Source organism: Fistularia commersonii, chromosome 4 (assembly GCF_037954325.1).
Source record: "Fistularia commersonii isolate RoL2024-O1a breed Wild chromosome 4, RoL_Fcom_v1.0, whole genome shotgun sequence".
Taxonomy (NCBI): domain Eukaryota; kingdom Metazoa; phylum Chordata; class Actinopteri; order Syngnathiformes; family Fistulariidae; genus Fistularia; species Fistularia commersonii.
The window spans coordinates 19,290,866-19,311,418 of NC_141287.1; the positions used below are offsets into that span (position 1 = coordinate 19,290,866).

At 41.1% G+C, this 20,553-nt stretch overlaps 1 protein-coding gene across 1 annotated transcript in view; it reads left to right on the forward strand.

The window, feature by feature from the left end:
* The window catches only part of kcnh7b (potassium channel, voltage gated eag related subfamily H, member 7b), a 41,765-nt gene extending 22,178 nt beyond the window's left edge, over positions 1-19,587 (forward strand). Inside the window, exons 6-15 of the mRNA XM_086145840.1 lie at positions 244-669; positions 3,003-3,402; positions 3,577-3,777; positions 4,567-4,821; positions 7,651-7,856; positions 9,066-9,153; positions 9,585-9,755; positions 11,460-11,616; positions 15,993-16,173; positions 16,716-19,587. Of these exons, the coding sequence (XP_086001966.1) occupies positions 244-669; positions 3,003-3,402; positions 3,577-3,777; positions 4,567-4,821; positions 7,651-7,856; positions 9,066-9,153; positions 9,585-9,755; positions 11,460-11,616; positions 15,993-16,173; positions 16,716-16,985 (2,355 nt within the window). The 3' untranslated portion in view covers positions 16,986-19,587. The remainder of the gene's footprint in view (positions 1-243; positions 670-3,002; positions 3,403-3,576; positions 3,778-4,566; positions 4,822-7,650; positions 7,857-9,065; positions 9,154-9,584; positions 9,756-11,459; positions 11,617-15,992; positions 16,174-16,715) is intronic.
* The last annotated feature ends 966 nt before the right edge of the window (positions 19,588-20,553 follow it).

Sequence of the window (20,553 nt, forward strand, 5' to 3'; positions counted from 1 at the left end):
GTTTTGCTCTTACAGCACTAGCTGGTCTCATAGATCTGTGGAGATGCTGAGATGATTTGAATGAGCTCCTCAAAAGTTAGTGTTATTGATTCATTTTTGATTTTTTTTTTTTGGGGGGGGGGGGGCAAATTCAGGTGGCGAGAAATAGAAAGCAGTCATTTTAGCAGTCATTCGAAAACACGAGTATCGTCAAATGCGCCGACCAGTAACCGTGACACGTAACCCCGTCCCTCCGCTTCGCAGGTGCTGTCGCTTGGAGCCGACGTGCTGCCGGAGTACAAACTGCAGACGACTCGCATTGACAAGTTCACCATCCTCCATTACAGCCCCTTCAAGGCTGTGTGGGACTGGCTGATCTTGTTGCTGGTCATCTACACGGCGATTCTCACGCCCTACTCCGCCGCCTTTCTTCTCAATGACCAAGAGGAGCAGAAGCGGCGTGAATGCGGATACTCCTGCAGCCCCCTCAACGTCGTGGACTTAATTGTGGACATCATGTTCATTATCGACATCCTCATCAACTTCAGAACCACCTACGTAAACCAGAACGAGGAGGTGGTCAGCCACCCGGCTAAAATTGCGATCCATTACTTTAAAGGGTGGTTCCTTATAGACATGGTGGCGGCGATTCCCTTTGACCTGCTTATCTTCGGCTCGGGATCAGACGAGGTATGTGGTAACGCGTATCTTTTTTTTTTTTGTGCATTTATGAATATCGCTGCCGTCATGCCTGCACGGTCATCTATTTACTAAGATCAGACTCGTACGCCTATGCCGCGACTTAAAGCCTGAATCTTTCTGTCTCGGCTCCGAAAGGAATTACTTTAAATTGCTCCCACCCCCCCCCCCTTTTTTTTTCTTTTCTTTTTTTTTTTTTTTTTTTTTTTTTTTTTTTTTGAATGGTCCTCGTTCTAGAATCCATTTACATGGATTAATGGCTTACCAAATGGCAGTCATTGATGCATTTATGTGTGGAGCAGGCCAGCAGCGCTGTGTGCACAGCTTACATGCAGATGTTAGATGGCCATTGGAAGGCTGACTGCCAGACCTGCTGGCTTATGTGTTGGGAGGATATGTCCCTTCAGGCTCTGGATCCACTTCAGTGCTTTATCTTGCTTTGTAGGCACTCCATTACACCAGAAAAGCTCCCGATTATAAACCGTAATCATCTTTTACCGCTCCTGCTGAGTCAGTTCATTGAGACAAATCAAAAAGAAAGTGGACATTTATTTGTCTCGCAAAACAAGATGATAAATCACCGAAAAAAAAAAAAACCCTTGTACGTTTCGCGTCGAATAAAAGCGGAGTAATTGCCGACGTGAAGCGGATGCTAAAAATAGCATATCTTGCCCCGTCGCATGATGAGACAGTATTAACATGTTTTTCGGTTTTAAATCTTGAGCCACGATTTTCCGACTCAACCCCGCCATCCGAAACATTCTCATTCAGATAATAAAAGCAACCGAGGAGGCAGATGGTTCTCACAAGCCTCATTTAATTTAGGAGCTTAATAAGATGGTTTTAACCTAGAAGCACTTGAGTGAGCCTTTTGATTAGAGCGCCAGAAATATTGGAAGATTTCAATCGATGTCTCGCTTTCAAAACAACCGGGTTTTGCTCGAAGACTGAACTCTCCGCCGGGTGCTCTTAATTCCACATTTGCACCACAACGTGTTTGGGTTGATAGCAACAACATAGGTGTTATTCCAAGCCGTGACAATGTGTGTTACGTGAAAAAGAAGTTGCAAGCTTTGTCCCAGATTGAACCCCTAAAGTCTCATCAGAGAGATCAAGCGGCCGGGGTGGGAGCGGCGCTGTCCGGCCATATCGTTTAGTTACGTTCATGACACAGATGAACTTGTATTAGATTTTGGAGAGCATTATTCCCAACGGGCCAGATGAAATAAGATTAGAAAGATACTAATTTTAAAAAAAGCGGGCTGCTGCCCACGTGCAGTAGAGCGGGCCTGTGTTGAGATGAGGCTACACGAAGTGGTTTCTCTCTCAAATTGCAGTTATTGGGGATGGAAAACGTCAAATTAGGGTATTTTTATCATGAAGCAGAAAATGATCTAAATAGAGGGCTAATTTTGCAACAGACACACAGAGTGCTCAAACAGATAGATTCTCCAAACTTAATTATGGGAGGAGGCTCAGACCGATGAGGAGAGAGTCTCATTTCAGTGTAATCGTGCAAACCGATATGAAATTAAGTGAAGATTACCATCATTTGTGATGTTTCATTCTATAACAGCTGCATAACTTATCGCTGAAAGCCAAAATTCAGCTAAGATGTACGAAAAAACATCAACAGGCTAAAGGAAAGCTGGAGTCGAGAATTAAACTATGAAGTGTTACTTCAGTGACGTTTTGATTAACTTTTAATGCACCAGACAACTGGCCTGCTGTTAATAATACAGTGGTTAGAATTATGAATAATCTGTAAATTAAACTGTGAGCAAATTAAACATATTTATTTATTTTTTAAATATATTTTTAAAAAATGCATTTCCACGTGAATGGTGAATGTTCTTATGACTTCTTTTTCCTTTGAGGACACAAAGGCGGATAAAAACGGCAAAGGAACCTGACTGTCGGAACCGAAAATACATAAACAAACCCCTAAATAACACATTATCATTTCAAAAAGGAAATTAAAGGTCATAAATAATTTCAATGATAAATAGTGGCTTACAGTGATACTGATATATTCATTTATTTCTTAATTATTGATTTAGCAAATAACTTTTGTATATACTTTTTCTCCCCATTTTTTCCTCAATTTATTCCTATTTAACACTGCAAATATTTGACATGTTTTAGTTGCTTAGTGCGTTAAAATATCACACACCCGCTCGGTAAATGATCCACCCTGCCTCCGTGACGGAGATTTCACCGTCTTCATCCTCAAATCTATTAATCTATAAATTCAAGAAGTCAAACTTCCTCTGCCGGTGAAAAGATAATTAATGCTCTTTTTTTTTTTTTTTAAACATTTATAGACTACCACTCTGATAGGCCTGTTGAAGACAGCCAGGCTCCTGCGATTGGTGCGTGTCGCCAGAAAGCTGGACCGTTATTCCGAATACGGAGCTGCGGTTCTCATGTTGCTCATGTGCATCTTTGCCCTCATCGCCCACTGGCTGGCCTGTATCTGGTACGCCATCGGCAACGTGGAAAAGCCTTACCTGGAGCACAAGATCGGCTGGCTGGACAATCTGGGAGTGTCTATAGGAAAGAGATACAACTACAGCGATCCTAGTTCTGGTCCCTCCATCAAGGATAAGTACGTCACCGCGCTTTACTTCACCTTCAGCAGTCTGACCAGCGTGGGGTTTGGGAACGTGTCCCCGAACACCAACTCGGAGAAGATCTTTTCCATCTGTGTCATGTTGATCGGCTGTGAGTACACGTCCCTTTACTCCTGGATAATCTTTGTCCTTTTTAATGCAGCGCTTGAAAAGGGCAAAGATGTCGACGGACGATCGAGCACAGTGTTGTCGGATGTATTTGCAGAGGCCCGCAAATCAACTTAAAGCGTCTAACTGAGTTTGTTATTTACTGTCTCCGTTGTAGCGCTCATGTATGCCAGTATCTTTGGAAACGTCTCCGCCATTATCCAGAGACTGTATTCGGGTACGGCGCGCTACCACGCTCAGATGTTACGTGTCAAGGAGTTCATCCGCTTTCACCAGATTCCCAACCCGCTGAGGCAGCGGCTGGAGGAATACTTCCAACACTCCTGGACTTACACCAACGGCATCGATATGAACACGGTAAATACTAAAAATCGCCGGGTTACTTGGATGATCCTCGCAATATCCGTGATTCTAAAGCACCTCTCTTTTCTCTCGTCTGCGCGACATCTGGATTAACGTGTCTCCGTGGTGGAGAGTAGGAGGTACACGCACACACACACACGCACACACACACACACACACACACACAAACGTTCTGGTTTTTGTCATTCTGGTTCCTCATTGAGCCAGCTGGAGTTTTCTGAATAGTTCCAGTTGACTGTTTTTTTTATATGATCTGAATTAGAGAGGTGAAAACTTTCATTCCTAAACACATTTTGAATGACGTCTGCCTCTTTTTAGACCAGTAATAAACCGGATGTCTCGCTCCATTAACGGGAATGAGCACCGAGCATTTGTACTTTTAATTGATTTGTTTATTTTTTCGCTGTTCACACTCTTTACACCATATCATAATCATTCTCACCCCATGTCTTTCCCCAGATTGAGCGTTTATGATGTCGTTTGTTTAAATGTTTCTCTCTTGTCAGAAGATGACATGTGCGGAGGCATCAACAACCAGGCTTTGTCACGTCATTTTTCTTAATTATCCATTCGATGCATGTATCCGATCGTAAAATAAGGCTTTTACTCACAACATATTGGTAATCATGTCCCCGTTTGTCAGACTTAAAAGCCTCCCTTTGCAGAAGCACACTCTAACACAATAACTGCACAGCCTCCACAAGGTTGGACCAATATTGTCTGAATCCTGACCCCGGAAAGATCAATATTCCTGCAATTTATTCACTGATTTTCTCTGCTTCACAGGTGCTAAAAGGTTTCCCTGAGTGCCTGCAGGCAGACATATGCCTTCACCTCAATAGGAATCTCCTTCACAACTGCAAAGTATTCCAAGGAGCCACCAAAGGCTGCCTGAGAGCCTTGGCCATGCATTTCAAAACCACCCACGCCCCTCCTGGAGACACTCTGGTCCACAGCGGTGATGTGCTGACAGCTCTCTACTTCCTGTCCCGTGGCTCCATTGAAATCCTGAAAGATGACATTGTGGTGGCCATTTTGGGTAAACACCACCTCCCGTTTCTCAAAAATATAGCCATCGGTCGGGGACGGAGTTTTCGATTTCTCTGGCCGACCGCGCGGGAATTTTTCATGGGAGGGTAACGGTTGTCGGTGTCTCGCCCTACGACTCGGTGTGAAGGAGAACTGGTAAAAAAGGAGTAAAATAATAATTGTTGCGATAGGATAAAGCAGGGGTTCTCAAATATTTACGTGCCAACCCAAACAGTTGAGGCATCCAAGTGTCGCACACACTTTCAAAATTTGACTTTTTCCTATCTCAGATGTTTTGCTCGGTGGTAAAAAAAAAACAACACGTCGGCGGCGCCAACCCCTTTGTTTGCAAAATCCAGCCAAATTTCACCTCGGGCAATTCGAGGAAGAGGCATTTTTGTACTTTAATAAATATTGGTCAATTAGTCCTCATATTACTGACCACCCCGTGTGAGGTAATTAGTGGTAATTGGCTCGGCAGGGCAAAGCAGTCAGAAATCATAGAGACGGGGAGGAAAGCCAGATGGATCTGCAGAATGAAATGAAACTGAACTTGGCAGTTCAGTGGTTCATGCGGTTAACTGAGTCATTTTGAGGTCAATTCTGGCATTTTTTATTCATTATTTCGTGCCGCTCTCGGTCGACAATTTGCACAGTTGACCGTTTAGAACATTCAATATAATCGGGATTTTTTTTGGGGGGGGGGGGGGGGGTATTTGGACAGAATTCCCACAGTTATATCCCCATTCACAATTTCGCCTCAAAATGTGAATTTGATATTTAAAAAAAGTGATTCCCCAACCACTCAGTCTGTACCACTATTATGGATCTTGCATGAATGCCGACATTGTTAAAGTTGGAGTAAGCACGGGATGCTTTTTTCAATCGTCTACTATCGCTTTCCCGGGCGTAACGACAGAACGCAGAAAAAGTGTTTAAACACTCCGACGCTTATAAAAACATCTTGTGACAAGATCTCCGCACATAGAGGAAATAACAGTTATAAAGCAAGTCTGTTAGACATTTGTAGTTTTCAAGTAATTACGGTGTAGCAGTATAAAACACCATGTTCACACATTTTGACAAGCCTAGCAGATGCCAGACGCTCCCCTCTCTGTCCTCTGGGCAATAAGGTTTTTTCGCAAGACAGATCTCAGATACTGACATTTATATTAAATTGATTATTAAAATATAGTTTGGCAAATTTAAAGAGCACAGGCAAAATATCTGCCATGTTTTTGACAGCGCAGGGAAAAGGTCAGTAATAACCCTAATGAATCAAACTTAAGGCAGCACTGAAATTTTAATCATATTTTGCTTAATGATAAGGTGATACCGAATACACATTACTCCTGTTACAATAATGATTTTTTTTTTTTTTTTTATTCCTTGGGTGAACCATAACCAGGTGATACAGGCCAAGCCCGGATTAAACATGCCATTATTCATGAGATGAATGCTCTCCAAAGCTCCACCTGGCAGAATGGGGTTTAAGCTTAGCAAAAGCTGCTGAATCACACAAACACATTATTAACAACCACACTGGAGAAGTCACTGATCTCATAGATCATCCCACTTACACACCATGCAAACATCATGCTTGATCAGCACCATTTTGTTTCAATTTGTTTCTGAAATCCTGCAGTGGACATTATTATGCGACATTATGCGGCAGCTTACTTTCAAAATGTAATACTGGTTATGTACATGTGTGAGTAACTACGTACAAATATCATTGTCTGCGTGGGATTATGTGTTTCATTATAATGCTTTCGCATCAGTTTCATCAAATAACTCAACAGCGAGCTGTCTGAAAGTCTAACAAAGTCATTTTACGGCTTAGCACTGCGCCTTTGTGCACCTTAAAGCAATAATTTTGGCTGCCGTCTCTATATTTGTATAGCCGCTCTACCAAGATGAGGTATTTTCACAATTTTTTTTTTTTTTTACCTCTTCAAATTCAACAAACACCGCACGTCGCCTGCCGCTCGGTCTTTGACAGGCAGCATTGCGAGGCACCCTCGGTTCATCCATAACGGTCTGGCATCGGATATTTGGACATTCGCTCACCTCGCACAAAAACCCCAACACAAATCATAGGCAACCCCCTCATAATAATTGGATCGCTGCAACACAAACAGACAGCAAAAAGGCCAAGGCACATCACTGTTTGTTTTTTTGGACTAGGATACGCAACGGTTCACTTCCCACAGTAAATCTCGATGCCATTTCTTAACATTTGCTAGGAACCTGGCTTTATTACACAGTATGATAGCTTTGTGTTTGCTAAAGCACTGCAGATGTTGCACTATCCTCGCACATATTCTGGATCAAATGGAAGCAACTGCTTCAATATCTCAAAAATAAGAATAAGAATAAGAATAAGAACAACTTTATTAATCCCGAAGGAAATTGCTGTGCCAGAGTTACAGAAAATATAACAGTAATAAATAATAAAAGAAAGGCAGAATTAGAAATAAAAATAAACTATAAACTATAAAGTGTCTCAGTGAAACTATAAAGTGTCTCAGTAAGCAGTGATAAAACTATAAGTGTCTTAGTAACAAGTGAGGTAAGGAGTGCACAATAGTATGATAGAAGGGAAAATTGTAGTGTAGCTGTTATGAGATGAGATGAAATATTGCACAGTGTAGCTGTTATGAGATGAAATATTGCACCGTTTCTGAATATTGCACAGATTGCACAGTTTCTGAATATTGCACAAATAAGGATCCGTGGGAGGTACTGTGGCTGTACGGTACTAAGCTTACGAAGCATTTTGCTTTTTTTTTTTTTTTGGCTTTAGTTAATTGTTTGTTTGTGTGTGCTTGTCAAACAGGTAAAAATGACATCTTTGGAGAGATGATCCACCTCTATGCCAAACCTGGAAAGTCGAATGCTGACGTTCGAGCTCTGAGTTACTGCGACCTGAGCACCATCCAGAGGGAGGACCTGCTGGAGGTGTTGGACATGTACCCAGAGTTTGCCGATTACTTTTTTGCCAACCTGGAGCTTACCTTCAACCTTAGAGATGAGTCTGCCAAGGTAGGTTCGTAGGCAACGGCATTTTGGAACCATGTCAAGTTGATTTTGTTTTGGGAATTGGAAGGAGGTTTGAATGGGCCTTCTCATGAATTTAATGGTGAACGGTGTCAGTTGACCGGAACCATCTAGATCAGGGGTCCCTAAACCCCAGTCCCCAGACCGCTACCGGTCTTTGTATCATTTGGTACCCGTCTGCAAAGAAAACATTTCTTGATTTCATTAAACCTTCCGGATCTTATGTTGAAAAAACGTTTTCTGCCCTCACCTGACGACCACATTTAACTGTGTCGCGCCATTTTCCACATCACCTACTACAAGCCAGCCCTTGAGAAAAATTAGCCAGAAATAAAACTCACTGGAGAGCTTTTTCGCGAGGGAACAAGCAAACGATCAGACCGCAGAAACCTCGCAGACTGCCAGCTAAAAGAAAGTTGCATTTAAAAGAAATATCAAGATTTCTACCTAAGTTACAGGTTCATCACAACAAGTGATACACAAGCTCCGCGCCTGCTAGGCATTATTTGCGATGAACGGGTAGCTAATGAAGCTATGAAACCCTCAAACATCTATTATTTATTGTTTATTGTTTATTGTTATTTTGTATTAATAAATAGTTATAATTAATAATAATTAAAATTGTTGTAATTGCCTGATTTAAAGTGTAATCATTGTATTTGGATTACGATAAGATAATACTTTATTGACTCCTATAAGGGAAATTCTTTTGTCACACCCGTGCAACAATGGCAATATCAATAAATATGAGTATAGATGTAAACAAAAGAGACAATTGAAAGATAGCAAAAGACATCTATAAAAAAAAGACAGCAAAATGAACAACAAGGATAAAAATAGACAACAGAATGAAAAAAACAACAGCAAGGGTGAGAACAGACAACCAAAATGACAACAAGGGTGCTGTGAACTTACAAAAGTTTTTATTATTTTAACCCCCGTGTTAATGCATAAAACTGGTCCCTGCCACAAAAAAAGGTTGGGGACCGCCGATCGAGAGGACGTAATTGTATTTTTCCAAATGTCAGGCTGGATTGACTTCTCAGTGACGCTTGAAGGAATAACATCAGTGGATCATATTAAGGACATAAACGATCATTTTTAGTATCGGACTCGGAATAAATTGAATTCCAAGCAATTCAGCTTTCATTAACCGATGATTGAACATCGATCCTGACGCTCATTGTTTTGCAGCCTTCCACTCCCCAAGGTTGTGATTCGGATTGTGAGGGCAATAAGAGCAGTAAGAGGAGGATATCCTTCACACCAGATCTGTCCAGCGGTAAGTAAGAGAAATCATTTCATTTTAACATGATCGTCACTGGCTTTGTCGTTGGAAATCGGTTCATCGTCCCAAAACATGGAAGTCAACCGCGATCCTGAGCGTCGCTGAGCTCTGGACAAAGAAACGGCACCCTTGCAAAGTACTGTCGAGGGAAAACCCTGTTTTATGGAAACATCTGCGGCCATCACCATATGCCCCATAAGCATATAGGTCGTATATTTTTATAGACGTTCGCTGAAAGAGCTGATTATTTACAGTGGTATTTCCTCCAGAATAGCGTTCAATTTTATCGCATCTTGTGCATCTTCGCGATTCGACGGGTGATTGGTGGTTCGCCGAGAGGGACGGGATACGTATCACGTGACCTGCATCTTTTGGAGTCTCTTTTTTCGACCTCCGTTACACTGCTGTTTACTCTGGATTCACAGGAGAAAACAAGGAAGTTGTTGCAGACTTGGGGATGGAGAAGGAGTCAAACTCGTGCCTGAAGAGATCTTCTCAATTGCTGGGCCCCTCATCACCCAAAGCCCAAGTGTTGGACTCAGATCTTATTCGACATATTCAAGTCAGAGACGGCCTTGGGAGTCCGTCTTTTGAAGGTAATGTACATTTTTTTCTTTAATTTATTATCGCTATAACCTCATGTCCCTATTATATCATGAAAGTTTCATCAGTTTCTCTTGGGATAACCAAGGAGGAACATTTCCATGTTGTAGTACACGTACATAAACGCATCCAGGAAACCCGAACGACATAGATGTCAAAGCTGATTTTCAATCGGCACATTAATATTAATACGTCAGTACAAGTTTTCGGAACAAGCCTTTTTTTAGTTTTTTGGTGGTTTTTTTGCTTTAACATCAGCAGTTGAGCCCCTGTGTTTGATCTAATCATCGTCCTCTCAAGGATCGGCAGAAAAATACATCCAGGTGTTTGTTAATCCTCTTTTGCAATTGAAAAAGTGCAGCTCCACAAATCTTGCTTTCAAATGTTCTCAAATAAAGCCTGCAAGGACGGCCTTTAGCACAGCGAGCATTATTATGATGCATGCTTTTATTTTATGAATTAGCTATATTTTTACAATTCAGGGTAAAAAGTAAGCTGAACCATTAGTGAGAAAAAGATTTGGTCATCTTTTGGGCCATTACTAGTGGACCGGAGGTATTTAATTGTGATTGATCGGCTCCGGTCATCTCAGATATTTACATCGAGGTGATTTCTGTGTATCAGCTCAGTCCAGTGCTTGTCAAACAAGTTATATTTATCTTTTACTACTTTTACTACTAAAAACTGATTGCAGAAAGGCTGCATTCCAGCACTGGTCCGTGCCAGCATTCGAGGAATGCCTCTTTGTACCCCGAAAGAGAATAATGAGTCACTTTGAGTTGAGAAAAAATAGTCATAAACTTGTTTCCCGAGTGGAAAAAGCACTACTTAATATGTTAATACCGCACTCACGACCCAAAACTGCTGAAGCTTAGGTTCGGATTAGAATATAGAAAGGTCACACTTCTTATAGCATTATTTGCTTGCTTTGTGTCATAAAAGTTGTTGTTTTTTTTTTTTTGTAGCTGTAGCTGCTGCGTTGAACGTCGAACGTTTTCTTTTACAGTAAACAAAACTTAAACATTTGTCTCGGCTCAAAACACAAAAGTATATCATATCTTTGTATTCCAATCATCGCGTCACAGTTACTTAACCAAACTTTACCACAGAGGTGCAAGTTATAAATGTATCTATGCGGGCTTCTTTCTCTCTCTGACTCATAGATCTTACATGATAATTAGCGACGAACCACGAGACAGACAATTTGACACATGGGGAGGGGAAAAAAAACTGCGGGGTGTCAGACGGGAGCTATTGTTAATCACCACCGAATGAGACCAAATGCGGAGTATCATCCTTTGGCGAAAGGACACAGACCAGCCGCAATCCTGGTATATATGCTATACAGCTCATTGTGGGTTCACAAAGCCATCCGGGACGACTGTGGCGACAGATAATCGCAAAAACTAACCATCTCTCTGTTTGACAAGGGTCTCAATACGTATCAGCGGACGGCAAGCCGAATACTAACAGGTGTCCTGCTGCGATAAGAACAGTTGCATTTACCGCTTTAAAACATTGCACTTGTAATTCTCTCGGGACAAAGGCTCGATAAATTTCATCAAAGAACATACACCGGCTATCCTTCGGAGATTAATTAGAGTCTATTTTCATCAGGGTTTTTTTTTGTTTGGCGATGACGTTGTTCTGACCCACATGTGAACATGTAAAGAACGCGTGTTGTTCTGCCTTCTCAGATCTGTGCTGTGATAAATGGGTCTGCAAGAAGCCTACGGACTACCTGGATGAGTCAGCGCAGTTGCAGGACCTGAGAGGGGATGATAATTCTGCCAGCGAAATCACATATGGAGAGGTGGAACAGCGCCTGGGTCAGCTACAAGATCATTTAAACAGGTACGCGTTGTTCCAGTCAACAAGGCCGCTGTTTTAAAATGAAAATCACCAAAATAGGGAACGGATACAAAGTGACTTCCGTGATTAACATTATTCAGAAATTCTTACCTTGGAGACATCCTCCGCGCAGATAATACTGTTGATTATGTCGGACTCTGACAATATATCTACTTTTATTCTGCGCCGTTGCAGAAAAAAAACATCATGCTGCTGTTGTTCAAAAAAAAATGGTATTACTTACTGACTTTTTGCACTAAAATGCACAAAAACTGCTGCTACTCTCTACATTCAAATAGCATCTATTTATACATTTCAGTCTCCATGTCATCGTTTCACCTCAACAGTAGTTTGTATCCGCGCGTGCTTTATATTTCATAGTTTACAATTTCATGTAATAGTGGACTTTACTGTTTAATTTATTGTTAAACTTTATCATAATTATTTTGTTAACTTCATGTCATCGTGGGGGTGTGAGAAATGTCTTCTCTAATATAGAATAAGTAGGGTTCAGTTAAGATATGACATGGTCATTCTTCCTGCAGAAACAACCAATCTACATCAAGAATAAGAATAAGAATAAGAATAAGAATAAGAATAAGAATAAGAATAAGAATAAGAATAAGAATAAGAATAAGAATAAGAATAAGAATAAGAATAAGAATAAGAATAAGAACAACTTTATTTCCGAAGGAAATTGTTGTGCCAGAGTTTCAAGTAAAACATGACAATAATAGATAATAGTAGGAAGGAGGGAGAATAAAAAAAACAAATAAAATATAGAATCAAAGTTAAGACTATAAAGTGTTTTATGGTCTTAAAAAGTACAAAGCTTTGAATAATCTAGAAAATAATGTTGATAATAATAATAATAATAATAATAGAAAATAATGTTTTCATTGTAACAAACCAGTGTTGCAGGAATCACAGAATTCATTATCGTGGTGCAAAAGAATGCATCAGAGTCAGAAGGACGTCAGAGAAAAATTTTAAGAAGCACAGATTGTATTGGTCATTTATATATTGATCATGCACTATGATCATCCATAAAACCATTCATCTTGGATTTGAATATTTCATTCTGTTTGAGCACTGCGTACCTTTAACACGCTGTCTGACGGTGTTACTGTCAGACAGCGTGAAGTTAAATGTATTCAGCCTAATCCGGATAGCAGCAGAAATCGAAAGGCTGTTTTCCTAGTTTTTTCCCCTTTATACCCAAAGGAGGTTGCGTTGCGGGTTTTTGTCGCTGTATATTTGGATACGAACGATCAAATGTTATGACCCACAGCAAAGAAGGGCGGGTTCAATTCCTAAAGATGCTTTTCTGAGTGGAGTTTGCATGTTCTCCTTCTGTCTTTGTGTGGTTTCCTGCTAGCCTTGTTCTTCCTTATTCTTTAAAAAATGAGCTCCAAACACGCTCCGGTCCTGCACCTTAACACCGCTAATATCTGCACTTTGATCAACTTATAAAATTCCTCACAAACTCTCTGAAATCCGACGCTTTTTTTGTAACAGAAAAAAAATCTTCGATAGCACCTATGGTTTCCTATTGTGGGCTAGAGCCACAATTAGATGTGTGTGCGTTTTTTTTTTTGTTGTTTTTTTTAATAATCCTACCTTCACATTTGCAGTTGGTAACTAAGGAATTTTCGAATTTGTCACCTCCCACGCTGCGCTTTGAATGCAGCCTCTGCCAGCATGTATCTGATTTTGCTAATTTACTTCGATGAGTGGTTGAATGCACTACCTGGCAAGAACTGAGCAGAGTTGGAGGCTGGACAGGCTTCGGAGATGGACGACCTCTATGGAACCAGAATGTATTCGGCAGAAGATTTCATCCGCACGGCTTTGTTTGGATAGATTTACAGAGTAGTATGGGGCATTCAAAAACAGCTTACAACAGTTCATTTATTTAAAGACTCCCTCCAGTCAAAAATGTTCATTTCCCTCCGCGCTTGAATTTTAATAAGCATCCGATAGAGCGTTGCCTGCAGTTTACTACTGGAGGGCTGTTGTTCAATTCATTGAGTAAAGTTTAAATTTAACCCTTGTTTTTGCTTTATTTAAAAGTAGATATTTTCAGAAAATCTACGATCACAGCTCGTTCAAAATCAATCCCAGAAATCATATACACTGATAATGGAGTGCCTGGTGCATGAGAGACATGTGAAAAGCGGTATTTTTTAAATAACCTTGTCCATACAAACATAAAAATCCATATATGCTGGTATACGCGTACATCTGCATAAATGCCGCTTTTTGATTGCTTCCCCTTGGACTTAATAAATCTTATGGAAATACATCCTTTATAAATAGCCACGAGTACATACTTGGATATACATCCCCACCAATCCTGAAACCTGACTGAGAAGCTGTACGGTATCTATAATTAACAGATTTAATGTTACTAATATTGTTTCTTCAGAAGAGAAGAGATACATAACATAGTTTTCATTTCATGTCTTCAGCCAGGAGGTAAAATTGTTTCAACAAATGAGTAGCAGGTGGTAAATTTGGCTTGAATTATCACAGGGAATAAAAGACAGAACACTAGTGCCTGAAATAGTGGGCTGGCTCATATTATTAAGCACAAGTAAAAAAAAAAAAAAAAAAAAAAAAAAGCATTTTATTCCCTGCACTCCATATGACCTTTTTCTCATAATGCTGGCTGCAGGACGAGCAGCACAATGCTGCCATTTTTGTGTTGAGATGTTGACTAGTCTGAGAGACTATAACAGTGGGGAAAAAAAAATATTGATTAAGCATTGAATCTGTACACGTCGCCAAAATAGCAGTGTTTATTTCATTCATTTTTAATAAATTGTCCGGAAATGCGGGTTAAACCCTGTATGTTACTCAGTGTGAGCAGAGATGGCCTGCAACTCGGCTGTGACCCGGTGTGCAATATAGAGCGTATGTGTGTGTTTGTCGTGTATCGAATTGAATGTACGTTATTTAAATGGCATTTCACTTTTGTCTTGAAAAGGAGCTTTGATTTGAATCCACAATAAGAACCGAACGAAGTGGCGCGATCCAGAAATTTCCACTGTAAACACCAAATTCGCACCTCCCACACAGTTAAAACTATCGCTTCCAGTCAAACAGCATCCTTTGTCTGCGACCAAATGTGTCTCTGCACTTTTGCCGACGCTGCATTTGTCCAATTTAGAGGAACACGATCTCCATCTAGTGTTCAGTGAAACAACTGACGTCGCTTTCTCGTTTAATATAAAAGAAGATAAACTTTATTGACCCCCCCCCCCCCCCCCCCATAGGGGATTTTGTCACAGCAGCGTTACAAATTAACTGTCAAATAAATATGAATATTCATATAAATAGAGAGAGAATTAGAAAAGCCAAAGGATATCCACAAATACATAGATGGCAGAAATAACAACAACATGGAGGAAGACGGGAAGGGTGAAAGTAGACAACCAAAACTAAACAACAACATAAACAGAGTGACAATAGCAATGATAAGAATAAAATGAATAAGCAAAATGAGGCAGGAAGCGGGTGGGCTGAGACCGACAGGATAAAAAATCTTTGTGTTAGTGCGGCCCGCGTGTTTTTTCTCACGTGCATCTGGGGTTTTATACAGTGGGTTTCAAAAAAACAAGGGCGAAAAAAAAATGAAAAAGTAACTTTGCAATGTATTTTTTGCTTCAAAATTTGAAAAACAAAATGATTTTTGATGAAAAAACATCTAGTGACGTGGTTAAAACTATCTTTTTTTCTTATTTCTGTAAAAAAAAAAAAACGCAAAAACAATAGCAAAAAAAAATGGGTTTTAAAGATTAAAAAGATTCAATAACCAGAATAGCCACCATTAGCCTTGTAAACATTATACCTCCTCTTATTACATTACATTACATTACATTGCATTTGGCAGACACTTTTATCCAAAGCGACTTACAATAGAGGACATAGGGACTGCAAATACACTTGCAAATACACGATGCACAGGAAATATACAGAACAGTAAGCTTGGGTTAGTGAGGTTTTTTTTTGTTTTTTTGCTTTTTTTTTGACAAAGACATACTCTTATACATCCTACCGATCAATTTTCTAATAAATTCTACTTACAAGATTTTCTCTTTTGACTCAACAATATTTTTAGGGTGTAATTTCATCAATTCTTTTTTAATATTCCTTTTTAATGTTAATTCGTCATGTATTTTTTAGAGAAACAGTTCATTGCATATAAAGATTTTTATAATTTACCTATTATTTACACTGAAACAAAGGAAGAATTTTGACTTAGTGCTACTTCTAGGTAATGATGAGTTTGACACCGCTGGTCTAAAACGCTCAAATATGATATAATAATGGTAGATGATCATCAGCGTGTTTGCATGTTGGACCTCTTTTTAAAGGCTGGAGTCTCAGCTGATGTCAGATATTCAGACCATCCTTCAGCTGCTGCAAAAACAGCCCATTCTGGGACCGCCGGCCTACAGCACTGTGACCGCCAGCCCAAACTACCCCGGGCCCGCCGTCAAGGTTCAGCCAGTCACTTTGACCGCGAGCCGTTTCCTCAGCCATACAGGAGTTCAAGTAAGCAATTCCAACATCATCTAGCGCAAACGCCGCATCCCACCGCAAGGCTCGCATCGCCTCGTTGCCACGATCGACAGTCACGCGCACAAAACTCAGCTCTCCTTTTCAAGGGCACAGAAAGACGCTCCGTATAACCCGAGGAAACCCCGGCCTTTCGTAATCTCCGCCGCACCCGGCTCCGACTTGCTTCGCCGAAATGCCTTGATTGATTGGTAGCGCTGTCACATTTTGTGGCAGAGAGAATAGACAATCACAAGAGGGAATCTCAGCTACTGTCACATGCGTTTTTGTGAGTGATACCTGCCACCATCTGAAGGGTCTTCAGGACGGATACCCAGATGGGAGTCAACACCGGCTGACTTGAAAACTATTACATTTGACGTAGTCAGGTCATTAAGTAAGACTGCATCTTGTAAAGGTTAACTCTCGGTCATTTTATGGTCTCTTATTCATGTGGAGATTTAGCTTATTGATTTTGAGAGTGAATACGCGTGTATTTGACGCTAAAAGTGTTTCTTTTCCGCGACTCCTCCACTCAGGGTCCCAACAACAGACTGGAGAGAAGCGTCCAGGAATCCAAAGACTCTCTGCAGAGCTTGGCCGGTGTGAACGCACCGATAGAGGACAGCCTTACAACCTTGCTTTTACAAAGACATACAGAGCCGCTGCAGCAGCAACAAGAGGTCACAGGTCATCATCGTTCCACGATGATCCTCCTTCCCGCGGAAACGTCGTCCGCGCCGGACTCGACCCTCGACGCCGCCGGGCTCCACGAACCCGTATCAGACCCGGAGTTTCCAAGGCCGTAAAACGTTTGACATCCGGGTTTGTAACACTGCGATGACCTAGCAGCTTTTCATCAGCGTATTACCACTGATATTTATATTGTCATTTTTGCAGATTTGCAGTTGCTTGTTTGTTTTTTTTTTGTTTGTTTGTTTGTTTGTTTATGTTTTTTATCATACATTTGCAGAAAGAAAAAAAAAAAAAAAGGCGTCAACAAAGTGGTCAATGACCAGTTTCTGCAGTTGCCACAAAGAATACATCATGCACCAATAGTAATATCAACACGTGAGCTCTGAAGGACTCTTAAAATGTCATCACTTATCTTTTTCTGAACCCAAGTCATGGAAAATGTAAATCCCCGAAGCATGATCCTTTTTCAGTAGAGTGTTAGCGTGATGGTGATGATATGAAGGCAACGTCAACATAACAAAAGCCAACTGCGTCTTTCTGTATTGTATTTAATGAGCAAGGATGCAGATTCACTTGTGTTGTTGGTGATCTAGAACTGGAGCGCCTAAACAATTGTCCGTCTACCAGTCTGCCACGCTTAAATGGCCCCTTACGGAGTGTGTGCCCCTTCCTCTATGTCAGCTATACCAACAACAACACTGACAGAGCTACCTCACACCAGGCAAATCACAATATCCACAACTCCGGGTACGAATCATCCAGTAGTCGTTTTTAGACCCAAGATAAGGCGGCCCTCGACTCAAACACTCAAGCCATAGCCACCGGAAGGGTCGGCCCGTAAGGAAATGTTGAGAATGATAAGCAAGGACGTGACGGAATACCAGAACGGGCGCTCGTCGCCAAGGGAGACGGTAAAACTCGATTCCGAGACTCGTGGAAATGGCTGTTCAATGAACCTGTTCGTTGTCTTTGCATTTCACACAAACAGAATTGCACATCGACGCCTAGAGTGTTGGGATCGTGACGTCTTCGGTCGAGGATTCGCAAAGAACCCCGTCAAGCAATCCTTTCGTTGCCGTTCCCACCTTTGACTTTTTAACCAGAGCAATTCTTCCTCCCTTGAAAACATTCTGAGCAAACTAATACGGTTACGCGAATTCAGAACACATTTTTTTTTTTTGCCACCGACGTGTTTGGGGATCCAGTGCCTTGCTCACTGCCTGGTGCTGCACAACCCAGATACCCTGCTGGTTCAGGGTTTGAAACAGCTGCGATCACGTTTGCTCTTTTAATCTTCATCCGCCATTGTTGCTGATCAGAATCTGAAGAAATGAAAAAAATCTCGTCGATATCTTTGCTCATATGAAACCGGAAGGTGGTCCTTTCTAAGTGCGACACACGGAAGGGATGACGTGACCTCGTCCCTGCCGGCCGGCGATCATCGCCTGGATCGGGAGGTCGGTTCCTGAATTATATATTATAAGTAGCGCAGCTGTTCTGTCTAGAGCCGCTGATTTTTTTCGCATGGAGTCCAACGCTGAGGCGTGAGTGTAAGGGAGGACTCGCCCGTCGTTATTTCTATCACCGTGACTCAAACTTAGTTGAAACTACTCGACTGCGATAGCGGGGGAGCGGTCTAATCGCAGACAGACCCAACCTTAAGGATTTTTTTTTCATCTGCTTATCATGCACAGAAAATGAAATTCGCCCCTTTTCGATCATCCGTCACCTTATTAGGTCCAAGGGCCCCTTGAAATGTCACTCTGAACCCTATAGGACCCCCTATAGAGTCCGCCTGTGTGAGATCCTTATCCGAGCTTTACCACCGAACTTGTTTAGTTCGAGGAACTTGCCATTTTCTGCAGCAATGAGTGTCATTCAGCACCATTACTTACCTATGAGAACAGTTTTCTTACCCTTTGCTGTATTCTTGTCTTCTCTGAAGTGTGACTCAGGGGTCATGGACAATTGCACTGCAATATACAGTATCAAAAATACTGTAATTACCTTCTTTAAACAACGTGCATTATTACTTGGGTCACTGTGGTGCACCTACTGTACGACACTATCATTTCTACTCAGTGCATGTCTTTTATATCTATGTTTTACACCGAGTTTGAGCCCAAAGTAGCGCATTGCATTATTCGATGATGTCAGCATATCACGGCATCTGTAATTAGGATGCACCTGAGAGGAGGACGCCGATTTGAAGCATGTAGGAAGTTATTGCATGCACATTATCAGACCCCCTAGATCGGATCTCGTGCCTATACAATCAATCCAAATGCTAAGTCAGTCTAAGTCTTCATGTATAACTAACCATAGATCTACAAATCATTCTATTTTCCTCTACAGTTTTTGGCGGTATTATATATTTAAGCATTGTTAGACATTAGAGAATCGATCGATCACATTGCCAGATGTAAAAGAATATATATTTTTTTTAACTGAGTAAATTATTTTAGAGAGTAGTTTATGTTTGTTTTGAAGCTGTGGGAGCAATAAATGAAAACACTCATAGCTGAGTGGCTTGCTTTTTATTTATATGTCCTGACAGGCGCATGTACATAAAATGAGAGCGATGATGGGATAAAGTATTAACGGGGGGGCAGGAATTCCCCGCCGTACCGTTAATCCTACGCCGACCCCACAATAATTGACTCCGCCACTACAAAGTCCATCTGTAAATTGATCGAATAAACCAGGTTGTTTTTATGCAACTGTGGCGCATCGTGATTACATCCTTAATATCTCGGCGCAGTATGCAGAAAACGACGTTTGGAGCTGTGATATCGGATTGTATTACAAGGCATGGTAAGTACAAAAGAAAATAAAAGGCATCAAAAAATAGATGTTGTTCTATGTTAATACTTTTTCTATTTAATCGGGTGCAACTTGAAACGGTGGAACGATTTTACGATACCTTCCACGCGGTTAAACTTCATCTGCATTTCGTCAATGAGTCATTGAAATAATGTCTGGTCAATATTGCTGGACCGGGTGGGCTTGTCATGTAATTAACAATGTGCTAAGAGGAATATAGATTCCTTGAATGTCATCGATAACACTGATACCGAAGTAACAAGGGTTAAAAAAAAAAGACGTATTTATTCTATTGCACTTTGATTTTGCGTAATAATATCATGCTCCCGCACCAAGACCCACCGCTGCCATCCTGGCATTAATCCGGCTTGCATCAGGCCCCCTCTTCCACAACTGTCAAGTGAAAATTGTTGTTTTATTTTGAGTGTATTAATTGGCTATTTGTTTCATTTGTGTTGGAAAATGGGTGGCTTGCAAAAAAACAAAAAAAATAAGAGATGAAGATGTTGAGGTTCTCTTTGGGAGTGACAAGGTTGGACAGGATCACCAATACGTCCGTCAGAGAGACGGCGCAAGTTCGATGTTTTGGACAGAAGGTCAGAGAGGTCTGTACAGGAGGGCGATAGAGAACATCGGTAGAGGGACGACGAGGTTGAACTCCCAGGCAGGGGGTCGAGAAGAAGAGGTGCAGGATTTCAATAAATTCAGTGGACCACACGTGTCGACCTTTCACGATTCTTGCGAGGAGTTCGAGGTCCCTTTCCTGGTTTCCAGGAAAGGGAAGACCAAAGAGAAGCTTTATGGATGAAGTGAAAAGGGACATGAAGTTCGTCGGTGTTAGAGAAGAGGATACAGAGG